At 42.4% G+C, this 20,196-nt stretch overlaps 1 protein-coding gene across 1 annotated transcript in view; it reads right to left on the bottom strand.

Annotated features, from left to right (window-relative positions):
- The window catches only part of LOC104277843 (semaphorin-5B-like), a 79,856-nt gene extending 61,582 nt beyond the window's left edge, over positions 1–18,274 (bottom strand). The window contains exons 1-2 of the mRNA XM_009874617.1: positions 18,121–18,274; positions 1,251–1,350 (exon numbers count right to left, since the gene is read on the bottom strand). Of these exons, the coding sequence (XP_009872919.1) occupies positions 1,251–1,350; positions 18,121–18,274 (254 nt within the window). The remainder of the gene's footprint in view (positions 1–1,250; positions 1,351–18,120) is intronic.
- Positions 18,275–20,196: the final 1,922 nt, after the last annotated feature.

Genomic DNA, 20,196 nt, shown 5'->3' with positions numbered 1-20,196 from the left:
CAACGTGCCTGTGTTTGTGCAATGCCTGGCAGAAGGCACTGTTCACAGCCATCCCCCCAAAGCAATGCTGTTCTGAAACATTATTAATTGCTGGTTAAAGATTCCAGCATAGGTAAAGCTGTCGCTTGAAAAGCAAATGTTTCTTTACGGAAAGCAGGAGTGCCACTGGCAATTTGAACAGCTACAGGAAGGTTAAGTGTTATTATTTACTGCACAAATACACACAGAAAGTGTATATTAAATCACAGTTCAGTGTTCTCTGTGAAGCAAAAAACTCTCACCTCTGCCACACATCACGGTCTTTTCTCTTGTTCATATCACGAGTTCTTACAGTGCCGCTCCTCACCTCCCTGTCCTCTAATGCTGAATAACCTGGGAAGGAAGCAGTCTTTTCCTCCATTTTCATCAATAGTAGAGACTGCTACCACAATGTTATCTGATGCTAAATGTTATACTTAAACTGATTTGTTAGGCCACGCTTAGTCTTTTCTTTTTGGGTTGTCTTATCTGTTTATTATGCAATAAAAAGTAGTTGCTGTATAGGCTCATGATTCAACCTCTCTTGACGTATATTATTTCATGGAACCATAGTTATTTTCACTGTAACAAATGCAGCTCTAAATTTGTTAGAGCTTGCCTGTGCTCATCTTGTGTTTTTCCACCCTCCTCTTATGGCATCCTAAATAAAAATAATGTTTAAAAAAAAAGGAAAATACATGCTAATTGTATATAATGGGCCACAACAACAAAGTTGTTCCAAAATGCATTAGGTGAGGATCTGGCTATATCAGCAAGACAAAGAGAACAGGTTACGGAGTAAATTCTAAGAGAGAAGAAAGCAATCATTTACACTGCCACCATGACTTATGCAAAGTTGTATAGATTAACCTGGTACAGAGGGAAAGTCTGGCCATGGCAAACAAACCATAAAGTCAAATTCTGTGCTGGCAGAGGGATGGCGAAGAATGATTTACTATAACTCTTCTAAATTTCACAATACTGAGGGAGATGCCAGCATTCTGCTTCATTAACCAGTCATTTTGATTGCATCTTTTCTTTTTTTTTTTTTAATTCTGGTAATTTTCTCTTTGCAATTATACTAAGAGTCTAAATCCCCCTGTATAAATTACAGCTTTCCTTTTTAGAGGGAGACTGACCACATAAGCTGGAAATACGCTCTCCTCTGAAGCCAGAACCTGAAGGGAGAGAGCTTGAGCAGCAACCTTGGACTAATTAAAAGATTATTTTACCTTGCTCCGACAATGAGCTGGTTCCTGTTGGCATCCAGTGCAAGCTGAGAAAAGTCATGCACACCTGGATAGGTGAAATTCGACACCCAGGGCTTCAGATCTGCAACGAAAATGAGAAAGCAGAAAACAATAAAGCTGCTCTAGAAGCACTGAGTTCACCCAGACATCCACTAATGGATTTCCTACAGAGTTATCTGTCAGGGGAAGGCTAATTAATAATCTATTTAAAGGGTTTCTATTTATTCTGATTCTCTGCAGAACGTGCAAAAACCTGCACATAAACGCAGGGGCTGTCTCAGCAGTTATCTTCACACCCAAGAGATGGAGCGTCAGCATTGGTTTTGGAGACAACAAGCAGCTCAATTTTACTTCTGTTAGAACTGGGGAACCATCATCAGTGCCAAGGTTAAGTGGTGTCAAGGGACAAGGTTGCCCTCCATAGTCTCACTTTCCGTGCTAAGCCAAGGGCAACTGCTGCCCTCCAGAAGGAGAAGGTGGGGTCGACTGATGGAAAACCCAGTTCGAGTAGAAGTGATCTGCACTCAGGACTTTGCTGCTCCAGTGTCAGGATTTACCTTCTCTTTCAGGTTTTAGGTTCTATTCTAGGTTTCACTTTACCTAACATCTGGGAGCACTGTCACTTAAATCTTTCTTTAATTTAGAAGGGGGGTTCATCACAGCATCTTCATGGCCGTGAGACTGCACAAGCTTAAGGCTGGTTTTATCAACAAGCCTGTATTTGCGAATCCAGGCAATTGTCCAAACTGCAATCACACAGGTTAAATGCAAAGCAATAGAACTGGCGATGCTCTACTCATGGAGACAAAACATTTCCAGAAGCTACATTTATTAATATACGATCAAAGTCCTGGTTTAATAAAAATAATACCTGTTTAAAGAAAAAGCTGAATTAGTCTTTTTAGAATATTCTCAGGCATGATGCTAGGGCATTCACAGAATCCCAGTTCAATACAGTTACCCAATTCAGAATCCCAGTTCAATACAGTTACCAATGTTGACCTTGTATGTATCACAGATCACAGAATTTCACCCTCTCACCTTACACCTTTACTGCATGAAATAACTGACGATAGGTTCATATATATCTTTCAGAAAGTCATGCAACTTCACTGTGAGGAGGGACAGATTCATCCATATGTTTCAGAAAGTCATCTAGCTTTACTGTGAGGACTTCTCTTGAGAATTTATTCCAAATGTTAACTAGCCTGGTTGTTACATACGTGGAGAATACCAAATATCTGAGGGAGCAAGGCACAAAGGAGGCCAAATCAGTAATCCCTCTGTGATCTGCTGACAGGTCAGCCTTCCTCATTCAGGAACTGGATGTTGAAGACCTAGAAGGCTCAACACAAAAGGTAGTATCTTCTCTCATCATACCAACAGGATACTAATACAGAGGCCAATGACCTGATGACTCATAATAATAATGATGCAGTTCAGACCACTTCAAAAAAGCCCTGAAAAAACACTATGTTGTCATTTTATATCCCCAGTGATAAATTGAGAAGTCTCACTGTAGGCAGTCAGGTTTCAGTGTTTTGCTGTAGGCACCAGGTCCCCTTTCCACAGGGGTGAGATGATGAATCTCATTCAAGCCTTTGGCGTCTTGGCATGCTTTGCAAGATTACAGATGTGTGACGGTTTAAAACCTTTGACGTAGGGATATCTGTTGAGCAACTTCAAGCCACTTCTTCCTCCAGGGATAAATGAAACCTAATCAAGCCCTTCAGTTACTAAAACCTTAAGAACACACATACACAAGTCCCTACACTACACTTCTCCTGCCTTTGTTTTCAAAGCAGAACCTTGTTGTGGAGCTTCTGCCTCTGCCCTGAACACCACCACGTTTCAAAACAGCTCCTAAGCCCCCTCACCATGGAGCTGGACACCATCGGGCCTGGTCCCATGCTCGGACTAACCGGATGCTGCCAAGGCTTCTCCAACCATGAGACTCCCTTCCTTGCAATCTAAAAGCCCTGTCACCAGGAACTGGTTTTCCTGTCACACTGCAGAACTACACATAACATGCACCTCCTCTGCTCTTCAGTGAAACAGCACGAGTTACAGAGTAAGTCAGCCCATTTAACCTTCAAGCAGCTCTACCTCCTAGACTCCTCCGGGACCCTTAAAGATGTACTGGCACCAGGGAGGCACCACAGTTTGACCTCTGGCATTCTCCTAACTAATGGGGTTCTGTCTTTTTTTCCTGTAGCTCTTTAGCTGCAGAGACATTTCTGAGCCAAGCAGCAGAACCACCAACAATGACAACTTTCAGGCAGGTTAGCCAGCTGACGTGTGCTGCAGATCTGGCACTTCTGTTGGCTGATAGGGGTGGGATTAGGGGATTGCCTCATAATGATGACACCTTTTAAATACCCTGCTTTTAAGCCATAATTTCTTTTGTCATTATACCTCCTCTCCTACCAAGTGTTTCCTACTAACTAACTCACTATTGCAGTGCAGTGGCAGGAAGAATATTTCTTCATCTGCTGCTCTAAGCAAAAGCTCCTCACTTCAGAGAGGTACACACATCAGTTCTTCCTTTTAATGACAAGCTCTGACAAATTACAGGTAAAAATAATTAAAAAAATTAAAGGCAGTAGGTAGCTTGATTCTTTCCATGTTGGCTGAAATGTCAATCCAGCCCAAGAAATAATAGGCAGTGTCTTGATTTCTATTACTACTGCAGGTGGTACAACTTATAAAGAAACCCTTCCCAGTTATTAAATTAAAGGCTGCAAGGCATGCATCCTCATAGCAAAATTAGGCCTTTATAGGCATGTAGTTGGAGATTATTAAACCCAGCATGGTCTCAGATAACAATGTCTAAACGTGAGTTTTCAGAATTAATGCCAAACAGCACATTTTCTTTCCCAACCTCCTCTCTTCCTGGTAAAGAGGGAAGGGACAAAGAGGAATGCAAATGCAACCAAGAGCCAGGACATGAGTCTTTTGTCATTTGACACATTCAAACGTACTGCTCAGACCACAGACATCCCTAAGGACAGTTCCAGTCTTTCATTCTTAAACCTGCTCAGTTCTGCAAGGTTAGTGCTGCCCTGGGTCTATCGCATATTAGCTGAAGTTTATACATATGGACCCAATGAATTCCAGAGTTTGCTTGTATTTGACCTTTCTCAGAAGGCTGATTTTTCCAGTGCTGACTCTTTAATTTGGCTGGAAACCTTCAGTGCCAGGGCATGTTTACATTTGCAAAAGTATCTGTTTAAAAACATTATGAAAAATTAAAAACCAAGGCCCTGGCTTTGCATGTCGGCAGCAGGAGCCGGAAAGCTAGGAACCACATTGCTTAGGGCCAAAATCTCCATCAAGGCTTCCTTTGTGCTTCTCATCTCTAATCACTTCCAGGGGGTTAAAGATCTGTGCTCTCACTTCCTCCACACGAGAACCACTGAACAAAAGTTTAATAGTTTCCAGCACTGTCCATCACCAGACATCTGACTGAGAGCCTCTAAAGCTCTGCAAGTCCCTCCACAACTCAAGGTGGTTCAGGTATCCAGCTGCAAAGACAACAAAGCTTTGCAGGAAATATAAGTCTGCAGGCACAGCTGTGCTCAGGCTATTTTGCACACATAAGACAAGGTGAAAAGAGGCCCTCTGCCATTTCGGAGGGTGGTCCCTGCAGCCTGCGAACACTCTGCTCTGTACCAGCTTCCTGAGAGCACGGGACTGGGACGAGGATTAGTCGGCTGGAGAAAGGACAGTGTGCCAACTCGCAGGAGCTGGGTTTAAGAGCCTGAACCAGAGGCTCTTCAAATCATTGGCAGTTTTCCACTGAGCTTGATGGGTTTTGGATCAGCTTCTAAAGATGTGGTAAACCTGGTAATACTTGAGCCTTCATCTCCTCAAAACCAGCTGCTCCCCACCTCACCCTTACACTGTGCGTTTTGGAAGAAAGAAGTAGGTAAACAGAGTTGAGACTTCCCTGTCTGAAGGACAGCATTTACCGCTTCAACTCACTTGAGCCCAGTTGTAGCTCCCATCTCCAGCAGGCTGTAACAGCTTTGTGCATCCAGCACACACCACGCAAGAGCAGAGGTTAAATGCTCATGGCCTGAAAGTGCAAAGCCATTGGCAGGTGCATGCAGCATGGCTAACCACTGTGTTATTCAAGAATATCTCTTCCAGAATAATTCTCAGTGTGGATTTCTTAGTCTGGACCAAAAGAAACTACACTAAACAGGACCAAGGATTGTTTGTGCAAAATAAACGTATTACCCACATACACAGACTAACCACGCAGCTATCTAACCATGCTCCCATCCTAAGATAGCACAGAAATGCTTCAAAGATCGTAAGAAAGACCATAAGGGTGGAAGACAGGGAAGCTGAAGAAGAAGGAAGATTCAGAGGGACCCCATTCCAGAAGAGACAACATGAACTACATGCATTACATAAAGGCCCTGTAAAATACGCTGATTTGATAGTAAAAGTTTATTCAATGAAATAGAGCACACATATGGCACTTGGGGCCTGCCAAAATAAATGGGAATAAATAAATATCTGTTCTGCAGATATTCAGAGCTACTTTTGTGCAGTGTTAACTTGATCACATATTGAGTGCTTCTCTTACTGCCTTGGTACAGTCTCTTTTAAGTTCTTCTAACCCTGCTGATTACTTCCTGGTATGTTTAATTACTGTCTGTGAGTATTTCAGCATTCCTGGGGAACCCCAGATGATAGCCGTGACTTCTGTAACTGTGCAATCTCCTTCCCTTTTTGTTTGCTTCAGACCTGGCACAGGGAAAACCACGTATAGCAAGCGGCAGATAAGCCAGTTTGCAAGTACTCAATCACTTACACGCTTTTCAGACCACCCACTAGCCTGGAGGACTCTCACTGTTGGATTCCAACCATGAACAACAGATGCAAATCACTTTGTAACATATGTTAAGGCCTCAGGCTGTTTTCTTGGTATAGACTGATTAAATGTCCCCTTTTCAGAATCAGACCTACCATCTCAGACCATCCTCTGCTTTAATTGTCTTCAGTATTCAGAGCATTTTTCTTGAAGTAAACAGTTGCCTGATAAGACTGAGGCCATGGTTTCCACTCTGTGTGGACCACTGAGCAGAACTCATCAGACACAAAGCAAACAAGGCTGTAACCAAAGATCAGAAGGCTAATGACTCCCTCTGCCACCACCTGTCTCTTCAAACGCAGTAGGTGTGGACACTTCCAAGAATGCATAGAAGTGAAAGTCAAATTATAGCATTATCTTTATTAGACTGACAATGAACTGTATTTTAATATTGGCTTAATTTTAAATTTTAGCTCTCTGTTGTAGATCACGCCACAGGTTAGTGCAATAGTCTTTGGAAAATAACTTTCACTCCTATCCCATGCCTCCACAACATGAAACCACGCCACAACTCAGCAAATTTATCAGGGGAAGGAGAAATCTTTTGCTGCACCGGCAAAGCTGAGCAAACAAATGTGTCAGCACTCAGAGCTCAACTTTACTCATAAGGCCAAAAAGCTCAAGTTGGCTTTACCCCAGAAGTCCTCCTACACATACATATCACCCTCCTGTCTTGTCTTCCCATCACCACCTCCACCTCATTACTGGTATTCTCTCTTTCTTTAACATGATCTGTTGAAATCTTTAATTGTACATTAAATATGTCTTCATCTCAACTGCTGCAATTTCTAGCTTCATTGCCTTCTTGAATCTCTGATCTCCACTCACAGTTATGAGGACTCAGAAGGCTATTATTGGTAGGGTATGTAACTTTCTGCAAAATGGGCCAAACCAGTTTTCTTCTCTCTCCTCTCAATATCCAAATCCAACTCAGTTTTTCTTCCAGTTGTCTTATTTTCATGGCTTCATTCAGTTTACCCTTCTGACCCCACATTCACCTCCCCTCCCACTTGTATGTTCTTTCTAGCAGTCTTCACCTTCCAGCCATGTTTCTACCTCATTTCCTGGCCACTCAATCAATCCTTCCTGTCTTGGCCAACTACGAAACTTCTCCTCAGATGAGAGAAACAACATCAGTGGCCTGACAGCTGTTTGCACTGAGCCATTCCCTTTCACTGAGATCCAAGAAGCAAAAGATCTGCTAATGTCCCTCTCTCCAACCTGTCCAAGAGTATGTGGCTACCAGATGACTGGAAGAAGAGAAAATATTACTTTTTCTGCTCTTGGTATCATTGAAAAGGGCATAGTCTCATCTCTCAGCTACCAAGGAACAGAAGGAGATAGAGGAAAAGGCTGTGCTCTTTGCCACCCTGAAGGAAAAAAAACCCAAAAACCAAAGAACCAAAGACTCAGGTTGTGCCCTCACAGAGCCATAGGAAACACAACAATCATAGCAATCTAGACATGTTAACATTTAAAGCAATGTCAAATCTAGATGATTTTCTGCCTCTCCCTTCACTTCCTACCGCTCCTTCTTGAACTGACTGAGCTTCTTCCATCCCAACAGAGAAATGACACCTGGAGATGTAGGCATGGTCCCAAGTGCCCAACAGCACTGACACTGGAGTCCTCTGTCTTGGGCAAGTCATGAAACCATTTAGTATCTCACTACTTTCAATTGTTAAATGGTTTTAGGGATATAGGCTGCTGCATCAAGGCTAATCATCTGCATCGCAGATGCACGCAATGCACAGGAGGCTGTAACGGTTGCTAATGCATACCAAGCATTGTGACTCTTTGTTTCCTAAACTTTAATAATTTCTTCAAAACAAGTATTGTTAAATTGTTTCAATATGGAGAAAGAAGAACTCAGTTCAAACCTAGTTTTGCAAAAGTACAATTATGACTGCTTGTTTATTTATTTTTTTATTATTAATATGGAACAGCTGGCAAAACACGCCAGCTATCAGGAAGAACCCAGGAATTCAATCCCAGATAAAGAAAACACCGGATAATAAGCAGGAACTAGTGCTCACTTCCAGTACGGGACAGTGTACTGTTAAGTTGTCCTGGGCCCAATGCAAGGAAGGAGATTGAAAGACTGCAAGTCACATTCCCACTTCAAAATACGTCTACAGTTCTCCAGCATTTCTGCTCTAGCAGAGAGGCCAGCCTTAGTCCATTCTCTGTTTCACTTGGGTTTCTATTTACACACAGTGAAGGGCAGGCAGAAGCTCAGTCAAGACCTGCCCCAGGTGAGAACCAGAAGACTTGCACTTGGTGAGTCCCCAGACCTCAGGCTAGGGGATTGGGAAATCAGGTAACACGAGAGAGGCTTCTCCCTTTTCGGCATAGCTGCTGTTGCTCAGACCCCCATAAGATCTAAAACCCCAACTAACATAGAATCATAGGATCATTTAGGTTGGAAAAGACTTTTAAGGGCTTTGACCATTGAGTCAAACCATAAAACTACCCAAAAAACCATAATGCTGCCAAGTCCACCACTAAACCATGTCCCTAAGTGCCACTTTTTTTACACTTTTAATTTACGCTTCTTTTAAAAATCTCCAGGAGTGGTGACTCAGCATACAGCATTGCAGATCTTCACTGGCAACGGCTGATCAAGAGCAAGAGGAGATGCCACAGTGCTGCAGGAGCATCGGATACAGATGTCCATGAGTCATGAGTGCGTCCGTTTGCCGTGCCTGAGATCAACAGGATGAAAGGTACATGTCTACGAAGCACAGGATAGAGTGGATTTGGTTTTTCTTAGCAGGCTTCCAACCAGGGCAAACACTACTGTAATCCTGCCTCCCCAACAACCCTCCTTGGAAACTTTGCCTGCTACCCGACACTCACAGCACGGTGTCATGCAGCCACAGCCCTGAGCCCCGCCACCACCTGTGAAACTCTACTAACCCGTGCCAGCACAGCCCCACTCTTAGCAAACCCAGAGATTTCTTCTTTTCTTAAAAATGTTGCAGAGTGTTTAAGTATTGTGATCCATTGTTTACTGAGACAAGCCTCAAAGCTATCAGACAATCTCCCTGAGAAAGATAAGGTGAGTGCTCACTATCACTTGCAGCTTCCTGCGATATTCTGATCAGTATAATCCCTTTTTTCAGACAGGAAAGCAAGTTGCATCTTGGCTCCTGCAGCTCCTGCAGTCTGATGGAAAAAACACTCCTTTGTCGTCATTCAGTCTGCCTCCTCCACCTCTGGAGGTAAATTGTTTTCACTATCCTTACAGTTACACATCTGCATCAACCATTTGTGCCAGCAGAGACGGTGTAAAATTCAGGACAATGGTTTTCACCAGCTAGAATGCAGGAGTGGGCAGGGAAAGCATGGCTAAACCCTCCTGGAATTTCACCTGTGGGTAGATATATCTGCCACAGAAGCAGATGTATCTAATTTTGCTGAACATCTGAAACAGAACTTGACCCTTTGCTGGCTCACCAGAAACTGAACTGGAGACACCAAGTTAAATGCACAGTTTGTACTTTTTAGCAATCCAGTCTTATGAGGTTTCCTGTATTCTGTGGACAAAGATCCCACCATGAGTCAGTTACACCAATGACCTGGAGCAGAGGCTGTAAAATCCTGAAAGACTTCTGAAATGAACCTGTTCTCATAAAGATCAGTACTTTTAAATTGGAAGCTGGCTAATAATAGTAAAGTATTATCAGAGACCACATTTCACCAATGACCTCCACCTCTTTTATTAATTGCTGTAAAACACAGCAAGCCCCATGTATAAAATACAAATACGAATTCTGCAGCTCAAGCACTTCCATTAAAATACACTGAAGATCGCTCAATGTTATAAAAAGGAAAGGATGGATGATCTATGAAGTCAGAGCTTTTTAAGCCAAACCACAAGAGTTTCTTCAGGATTTTATCTGCAGCTCCTAAAGCTAGAAACCTCTAACCTCGTCTACTATGTATTGCAGCTCACAGACTCATCCAGCTAATTCTATACTTAGCCAAGAAATATGTTGGTTTCTTAAACATTTGATTCAGCCGTGTTAGAGGAAAACTTGGCAAGTTGGACATATGGTCAGAGAACACTCTAGAAACAAAATGATATGCTAGAGTTTCCATTTACAGACTCGAAGTTTCAGTGCTGTGCACTTCGACTGTGGCTTAGTTCAGCAAATAAACATACACTTGATTTCAAGTGCACAATCCTATTGACTTCAAGGTAAATATATATTAAGTTCTTGACTGAGCTGAGACTGTTGGTGGCTTTTCAGGGTGAACTCTGACTGATTAAGCAAGAATATTTCTTATGAGATCACTAGTTCTAAAGTGAACTTTATCAAAACATAATGACATCCTTGAATGGAAGGTTTTAGGAGAACGTGGTATATTAACACTTATCAGAAGCAGATGTACTAAATAAATGAGGTCTGCTGTACCACCGGCTCACAAACTTATTCAGTTAGAAAACTAAACTAAGTAAACTTTAAGATTGAGAATGAGGTCTCCATAAGGCATGTCTTTGTTTGCACTGAACCACAGAAAAAGAAGAAAAGTACTTTGCTTTGTTTTCCACCCTGTTTCCTTTCTGAGGTGTGCTTTGCATCTGAAAAGAGGCTGCCCTCTTCTATGTCCTAGATCCAGCCACCAAGCCAAAGAAAGGACCACGCACATGCTGCTGTTAGCTGCTGCTGTTACCCTCAGCTACACCATCGGTACCTCCAGAAAATATAAACAAGCTACTCTGCTGCTGGCAAGAGTTTTTCATGGTCTTGGTCCATGCATACCGTGCTGGTGACCTTCTGAGTGCCTGTTCCTCTATACCATGAGTCCACCTCACTCAGTCCTGCTGTAGAGGATACTCTCCCTCTCATCATCACCACCACTCTTGCTCCTTCACTTAAGCTATCTTGAGCCCCAAGAAAGAGCACACTGAATAATTTTTTCAGTCTAATCTCATTGTAACTATTTGTGAAGTGCCTTAGATATCGTTAATGGGGAAGCGTCAAAGAACTACCTTCATTATTGTTATAATTATTACGGAATGAAAAATATATTGAGAGCTGTTGGGTGTAATATCCAGAAGTTTTGCTTGAGAGCAAATCACTTCCCTAACCATCATATATTTATGGCTTTATCCATCATAATTTTCAAACAAATTTAAATCAACTGTCCAAGTTGTAGAAGCCAAAGGCAGGGGCTCGGAAAAGGAAAATTCACCCACTGTACGTGAATATCAGGTTCAAGACCATTTAAAGACCCTGAAGGTGTACAAGTCCGTGGGACCTGATGAGATTCATCCGCAGGTCCTGAGGGAACTGGCAGATGAAGTTGCTAGGCTGCTTTCCATCATATTTGAGAGCTCATAGCAGTCTGGTGAAGTACTCAATGACTGAAAAAGGGGAAACATCACCCTCATTTTCAAAAAGAGAAAATGAGAAGACCCAGGCAACTACAGGCCAGTCAGTCTCACTTCTGTGCCTGGCAAGATCATGGAACAGATCCTTCTGAAGGCTCTGCTATGGCACATGGAAAATGCAGGGGTGATTGGTGGCAACCAACATGGCTTCACCAAGGGAGAATCCTGCCTGACAAATCTGGTAGCTTTTTATGATGGAATAACAGAATCAACTGACAAGGCAAGAGCAACTGATGTCATCTACCCAGACTTGTGCAAGACGTTCGCCACTGTCCTGCACGACACCCTGGTCTCCAAGTTGGAAAGATATGGATTTGATGGATGCGCCACTTGGTGGATGAGGAACTGGCTGGAAGATTGCACTCAAAGAGTTGGCTCAATGTCCAAGTGGAGACCAGTGACAAGTGGTGTCCCTCAGAGATCAGTACTGGGACCAGTGCTATTTAACATCTTTGTCGGCAACATGGACAGTGGCATCAAGTGCACCCTCAGCAAGTTTCCCGATGACACAAAGTTGTGTGATGCACTTGACATGCTGGAGGGAAGGGATGCCATCCAGAGGGATCTTGATAAGCTTGAGAGGTGGACCCAGGTCTACCTCATGAAGTTTAGCAAGGCCAAGTGTAAGGTCCTGCAGCTGGGTCAAGGCAATCCCAAGCACAGACACAGGCTGGGCAATGGATGGATTGAGAGCAGTCCTGGGGAGAAGGATTTGGGCCTGTTGGTGAATGATACGATCAACATGTGCCAACAGTGTGTGCTTGTGGCCCAGAAAGTCAACCATGTCCTGGGATGCATCCAGAGATGAGTGACCAGCAGGTCAAGGGAGGTGATTCTGCCCCTCCACTTTGCCCTTGTGAGACCCAATCTAGAATATTGTGTCCAGCACTGGAACCCCCAGCACAAGAAAGACATGGAGCTGTTGGAGCGAGTCCAGAAGAGGGCTACCAAGATGGTTAGAGGACTGGAACACCTCTCCTATGAAGACTGTCTGAGTTAGGCTTTTCAGCCTGGAAAAGAGAAGGCTCTGGGGAGACATTATAGCAGCCTTCCAGTACCTGAAGGGGGCCTATGAGAAGGCTGGAAAGGGACTTTTTACAAGGGCCTATAGTGATACGACGAGGGGTAATGAGTGGAAGCGGGAAGAGTGTAGGTTTAGACTAGATATAATTAAGAAGTTCTTTACCCTGAGGGTGGTGAGGCACTGGAACAGGGTGCCCAGGGAGGCTGTGGATGCTCCATCCCTGGAAGTGTTCAAGGCCAGGCTGGAGGGAGCCTTGAGCAACCTGATCTAGTGGGAGATGTCCCTACCATGGCATGGGGGTTGGACCTAGATCTTTGAAGTCCCTTCCAACCCAAATCATTCTATGATTCTATGAACTCTAAAGAAGAAAATATCAGCTTCATTTGCCACAGTTCCATTTTTCACGCTTAAAAAAAAAACATTGCCACAAGGCTTGCTTAATGGAAACAAAATCTATACTGAAATGCACTGAAGGTCAAATGTTTTGCAGCACCCACACGAAGTCACCAATTCCTGGCCAGCACTCCATCATTAGTTAATGTTTGGACTCCCTGTATGGAGATTCAAGGGCAATAAGGCTATGAGCTTGAAGACAATTCTCCCATAATATAAATATTGCCTTCCTTTTGATGTTTAGCCAGATATGCCTCTCTCACTTACCCCCCCAATCTTCATCCTCTGTTAATTAAAATCTTGGTTTGGATTGTCAAAATCTCACTTTCTCAAGAAAAGTGTAAATCATTATCAGAATTTCCTAAGGGGCCTTCCTAGCTGGCCTTTGGAATTGATGGATGCTAATGTGCTTTTTTTCCCATCAGTATAGAGTGAAAGGAATAATATATTGGTGACCAATTCAACAATAGTGGGGGTGTTTGGTAAAATGTCAAGAACCTTCAAAAGAAATAAATCATACCCTATTATCCTTCAGCCCACAAAGTTTAAACAGGTTTTGCTTTCAATACAACAAGAGAACACTTAACTGCTCCCCACAGATTTCAGTGTTTGAAGCTGGCCACGTTTCAATGAAATGTTGTTTGAAGAAAGAAAATATTGAGAAAATATATAGCAAGCTACATTCAAGCAACCTGAATCACATTCATCTGGTAGGAGGTAGTAATTACAGACAGTCTGAAGTAAAATTCCAGATTTAAACACTCCCAACTAATTCATTTTGAAAACCTGAGGCGACAGTACAATTTGTCTGCATCTAGGAGAGGTTGAGGATCAGACAACGGGTCAAATGCTGCACACTGAGAACTCACACCAACTGTGATGATACAGTCTGCAAAGTCCTGAGAAGATCTGGGATACAAGCTAGTTAACTAAGTCCTCTTCTCTCCTGTGCTTCAGCATGGGACTAGCTGAGGTGTTTTTCTGGATGAAGACAGGCTGCAATTATTAAAGCAGGGACAAATTACATTCTTCCAGCTTACCCTAACTGCCACTACCCAGAGGGGAAAGCTCTAGGATACAAAACAGAGGAAAATCTGGGAAGCCTACCATGCTTTTCCCTGAGCATAGCGATAAAACTGATGAGAAATATACAATGATAGAAACTGCAGGTGGAAACCTGTCTGCAACTCACTTCCAGTTAAGTTGTGAACATCCAAGTGATTCATATACTACAGATGAGTTTGCAAACTTTTAAGCACTTCCAGGGTAAACAAGCTGAAACCAAGTACTCTGTACCCATTACAAACGTGTACGCACGTCAGTCATGGCTCTGGCTCTCGCAGTAACAAACCTTACATAGTACTGCTGTGGCAGAAGATGTTTCTGGCTTTCCCAAGAGGCATATTACAAAGGAGCTCCAAATGTCTTTACTGAATAGCAAAGGTGCTTTATGTCCAAGAAACAGCTGCATAATATCAAAGTATAGTGCTAAGAACCAGAATGGTATAGCAAGGACATAGTCCAGTGGCAAATGCAGGGACCAGTCTATTGGTTATAAGATACATACCGAAAAGACAAGAAAGACAAGTGTGACTGACAAGAACTAGAAACATATTCCACAGTATTTGGCTTACCAGAGCGGTCCACAGTGGAGCCTAGCCAGGATTACATACTGTTTAGTGAAATAGGCCTTGGATGCATGTGTACATGTATGTAAAAATAAAAAGGGATGCACTAAGGATATACTTATTTCACTAGTTTCTCAACTCACTGAAAAACAAACAACCATGCAAGATCCTTAATGTAGCTACCCACTCACAGCCAAATAGGTAATAAGACACCAGAAACAGCCTCCTGGGAAGTAAAAGATAATTTTCTTATTGATCTCACAAAGAAAATCAAACTTTAACTGGATTTCCTTTAAGCACAGAGTAGAGTAATCTAATTATGAAAAGCCCAAACTAGGTATGTTATTATTGTTGGTGAACTGTACAATGAGCATCATGTATAAGCCCCAGGGAAATTGGGGCACCATTGTGTTAGTTTGGAACTGTGCAAACACAGAGGATGGTGCTTACAGCACAAATTCCTTACCTGTCCTTCATGATCTCTATGTAGTCTGCCAGGATAAATCATGCAGTTCACAGCCCCTTCCCCAACCACATCTCTCCTGGCAGCACAGACTTTATCTTGAGAATGTGGAATAAGCATACATGGGCTGGAATTTATGTGTCTTGACTTGTCTAGGCCATCTTCTCTAGGTCACATGTAATGGCAGGTGGTTTGGGGAGTGGACTCTGTAAAGAAACTGCCATTTCCTCAGGTCCAAACATAGCTAAATAAACGCATTTTGCACACATAGACTCCCTTGTGCTTAAACAAGTAGAAAATTTACTGTATTCTCTTTTTCTTACCCCTCCCATAGCAATACAAAGTGATATCAGTTCAAAGAGGTGGTTGCCTGTCTGTGACAGTGTGGATGAGATACAACAAGCAAGAGATAAGACATAGAAAACACATAATTTCTCAGGAAATAAGTTAAAGAGTAGACATAGAAGAGTTTTACTTGAATTGTTCCATGACAAGGATATTAGCCAGCCAACTGGATGATAAGAACATTGTAATCTGGAGAAAAAGTACAATGAAAAGAGAGGCTGAGCACAAGCAAGGTGGCAACTAAAGCCTGGATAACACAAAACATGTTATGGCATCCCATTGGTCTTGTGGTGGGAAGCCTGGATAGCAAGGATGTGAAAAAGCAGCTATTCAACCCCTTCGTAACATAAACTGTTTTGTTAATCTATTCATTCTGGCAGTAAATTAATGCATCCTGTATGACTGAATGGTCTGGGGCCTTACTTATTATTACCATCGAGCCACTGAAAATTGCTAATGTAACATAATCCTCTCCCCTGGCAGCGGGAGCATCAGCAGAACTGCTGCAGGGGTCACTCTTTCAGTTGCTGTTTTGGCATTCCCATCGTATAGCAAGTCGTGACCCATGGGACGATGCATTTGGAGACCCACAGAGAGCCCATGAGCCATGCTGTGAAGTGGAGACACCCTCAGAGCAATTTGGAACAGCACCTAAGATGTAGATTTCCCTGTTTGTCTCCCCTTGCAGCCTAAACCTGCTTCTGCTGGCATCAGAAGAGGGTATAGCTTTAAGGCAAATTATATTATGAACTGAGATGTGCTTTTGGAGGTGTGAACCCTCTTCTACAGAGTTTAAATGTTATATGCAGTGGAGATAAGGTGCCTTTAAGTTTATCCCTTTGTAATTTCCAGCTGAGCTTTGCAGCAGAAAATACAGGATTAAACTGTATAATGAACAATCGTGACGAAACAGGTGCTGAGGAAAAATGATAACTCTGAATCTAACTTGGGTTTAAGAGACCCAGATGATAATCTGCGTCATTTTCTTGATGTGTTTGCAACTTCAATCTTTATTTCTTTTGTACAACTGTCATGTTCTAATGAACTCATTACCAGTTTTTGCCCTTGGTCATTAAAGAGACAAAAGGAACAAGAACTGTGAGAGGAGATGAGAGAGTATTTTTTTCTGTGAAAAATTCATGTCTGATTAAAACAAAGCAAACTGGAAGATTATAAGTGTGTTTACATAGACATGACTTCTGCAGAGAAGCACTTATATTGAGTGCCAAAAAAGGCCCACCAATTCCTCACCATCAAGAATCTGGGCTCTAATATTCCCTGATTTATCTCAGTGCTGGATCCCACAAACATATTCTCTGTAAACTCAAAAGTTTAGTGCCCCTTGTTAACGGAAGGAGCTCACAGTTCTTCTTTTTTCTGTACCTATAACATCCTCATTATTCTACTATTTATTTAAATATCCCACTGAATTCCAACACAATTTTAACCGCACGGGTTTCTCCTTTCACCCCTCCCAGTTAAACAGATGGTTAGACTTATTTAGCAATTAAAATCAGGGTTTATTTACCCATTCCACTGGAGTAAGGTTAGAGCCAGTGCCATATCTTGTAGGCTTAAAGATTTTGCTAATTTACTTTAATCCATTTAAACCTTTAAAGCACAGATAATGGAAAACAGACAAGAAATTTCTTACACTTTCCAAATTAAGAGACAAGAGTTTTCTCCTCCATGAAGAATAGTAAAGCTCTCTAGAAGAACTCTGAAAGGTCAGCAAGGAAGCCTTTGACTACTTTCTTCCTGGAAATCCTATCTCAAAGGTCACAAAACCACAACCAAATTGCCTTTAGCGAAGAACCTAACTGGAGACACATTGCAAGGTACTTAATTGCCTTTAGCAAAGAATGTAACTGGAGATGCATTGCAAAGCCTTAAATGGGAATGAAAATCGATATTTCAACATTTAGGAGGAAACCATTTTTAGCAAGGCAGATTCAGCAGCTGAGGATGCTGGCACACTGAGCTTAACATACTAGTTTGAGGTGAACTCAGAAATAACGATCTAACTGTTGTGTGAGACAGTGGACAGACAGCAACTTAGGAGTACATGTACACTCACAGAAAATCCAGCTGGGATAAGGACATGAGAAATTCCGTGCTGCAGAAGAACAGTAAAAGGATTGCCCATTGCAACGCAAAGGCTCCCCTCACACACTCCTAAGACCTTATCAAGTTAAATGCCCAGATGAAAGACAGAAAAACTACTATCAGAGGCAAAAAGTACATAACAAAACCAAACAAATTTTAAGTAAGCTACAAATGAACAGGGAGGGGGTCCCTGCCACTTTAAAACAATTTACTTCTCTTGCATTCAGGTATGTCCAAATTCTCTATCGCTTTTCACTTGTAAAGTGTCTGGATCCAGCCAGGCAGATGAGGTATATAGGGGAAAGGAAACTGAAACACGGTTTCAGTGTGGCACAAGATTACAGGGAGCCTATAACAGAAATGAAGATGGAGATCCTTAGGCCAGTAGTCCTAAAACTGCTTGAATTAAGTGACTGCCGTGAAACCTCAGAGTTAAAACACTGTAAATCATCAAAGGGAATAGGATTCATCAGGCCACTTGCATCAACCTGTGGATCACAGGGGTAAGGGAAACAGTACAGACTAAATCATCATCTGTAATAACACCAGGAAGGACTTCAAAATGGATCATCCTTCTGGAACTTGAAATGGAGATAGAAGCTCTTACCTTCAAAAGCAATTGTGGGGTGTTCTTTTCTGACACATTGCTGATGTTCAGCTTCAGAGTATTCAGGTACATTCTGTGATGCTGAGAGATGAAAAGCAAGAAGAAAAAGGCTTGGCAATGACAGGAAAATGGCCTTTAATCTTGAAACAACCATGACTGAAGGGCGGCTGCAGATCTAGCTTCCAAGGTAGGCCCAGGGAGGATACCTGAAATACAAATAATTCTGCTTTCAGAAAGATGAATGCTTTTCCAGAGTGTGTAATATGGGTAAAGAAGGGTGGAAGTTCCCCTTTCATCCCAACCCAACCTGTGCTAAGTACACAAGATGATATTCCACAAACAGCATCTAGAAAAAAATGACCCAATTTAAACTGTATTTGGGCTTCTAACTTCAAAGAGAAAAGAAGTGCACAGCTCCCTAAACACATACATCTGTGTACCCTTGGAGTATATGTCCTTATACAGCAGCTGGTGTGCACTGGCCAGCACTGACAACATCAAATAATGCAGATGTAAATGTGTCCCCCAGTGTAGGCACCTCACTCCTCCGTTTCATGATGTGTCCATGTTTACATGTCATGTGACAGTCAAGAGATGCTAAGGAAAGGCCAACATCAGTCGTCACAAAACCACACGTGCAATTAATGCTGCTCTAATAGGAGGTTTATACATTTTACCACTGCTGTTTTAAATGTCTTGAAACAAGAAAAGCCAATTTAAAGGTGTTGCCAGGAAAGTGCTAATTAAGATAACAAAAAATTAGAAGAGCTTAATGGGGAGAATGGTGAGAAGTGAGTCAATTGCCTGCACTACCAGCGGATGCTATAGCTCCCAGTCACAAGAGCAGAGGCACAGCTAAGAGGCAAAAATCGCTCCTTTTCTATGTGAGCATTTTCAAGAAAAACAGCAGAAAAGATAAAGCTTTAAAAATTCTCCTGGGCCTACCAGGCCTGAGGCAGGTGACAGAGGATTAATTAGCCCATGCCACAAGCTCCCCAAGATGTTGCTGCAGCTTAGGAAAATCTGAATTGCCAAATTTAATCTTACTGATGTGCATGTCGTATTTTCCTACGTTACTTTCTTCAATTATTGCAAACACATGTTTCCAAACAAATGGAGTTTCCTACCCTTAAATCTTATCTAGTGATAAAGCTGATTCTGATTAAATTCACACATAATAAGATTTTCAATTCCTGCGGGTGTAATGATTCATAAAGGTAGTGTAACAGTCAACACCTGCAGTGCCCAATACCTCTATTTTTTTGTTTGAAGTCTTCAAAACACCTTCAGTGTTTTCAGATCTGAAGTGTCCAGGCTGCTGGTCTGGGCACTGATACACCAAGACAGACCTGTGGCATGGAGCCAACTCCAATAGAACGGACTATACTGCGACATCAAGGAGCTGGAAGAAGTTTGTGAAGGTGTTTGGGCATCCCGGGAGCACTAAGGGACTGCCTATAGCAGCAGTGGGAGACAGATGGTTTGAAAGATGGATTCTGTTTTATTCTTATCTGTATTCCTCTGCGATTTTAAACACTGGCATAAAGATGAGTTGCCAGTGCATCCATTACACGCGTCCTCAGCAGCAGCTACATACCACTGACTGAAAATAGCGTTGGCATTCAGGTTTTGGGGGAGTTCTAGGGGCCTGATTTCCCAGCTAGCATGCGTGGGAGATTATGGCATTTCGTGTTCTTTCCAGCCCTATATACATGCTGATTTTAGGCAGGGATGTATAAAATTCACTTTTAGTTCTCCAGAGGAGGTTCTACAGCACTTCACTATGAATGGGTATTTTTTAAACACATCAAATATGTTAAATTAAAAAATGGGACTGGCAGAAGCAAGAGTTGTGAAATCATTCAAAGCTAAGGCCAGCACAGCGCTTAGTCATTAAGCACACGCACCCCGCAGGGCGTACACCACTGAGTTCTGGGGCATCTCAGATGATGGAGATGTTGTTCAAGTCACACTGTAATGAAAATTACAGATGATGAAGCATCAAATTATTTTTTCTGTCAGGCTTAAATGCTAGGTTTTTTCCGTACAGATCTAGAAGTGAAACACAGCACAGAG

The sequence above is a fragment of the Apaloderma vittatum genome, unplaced genomic scaffold, assembly GCF_000703405.1.
Source record: "Apaloderma vittatum isolate BGI_N311 unplaced genomic scaffold, ASM70340v1 scaffold1868, whole genome shotgun sequence".
NCBI lineage: Eukaryota > Metazoa > Chordata > Aves > Trogoniformes > Trogonidae > Apaloderma > Apaloderma vittatum.
Note: the sequence above shows the minus strand (reverse complement) of the source record. Positions and strands in the feature narration are given on the sequence as shown.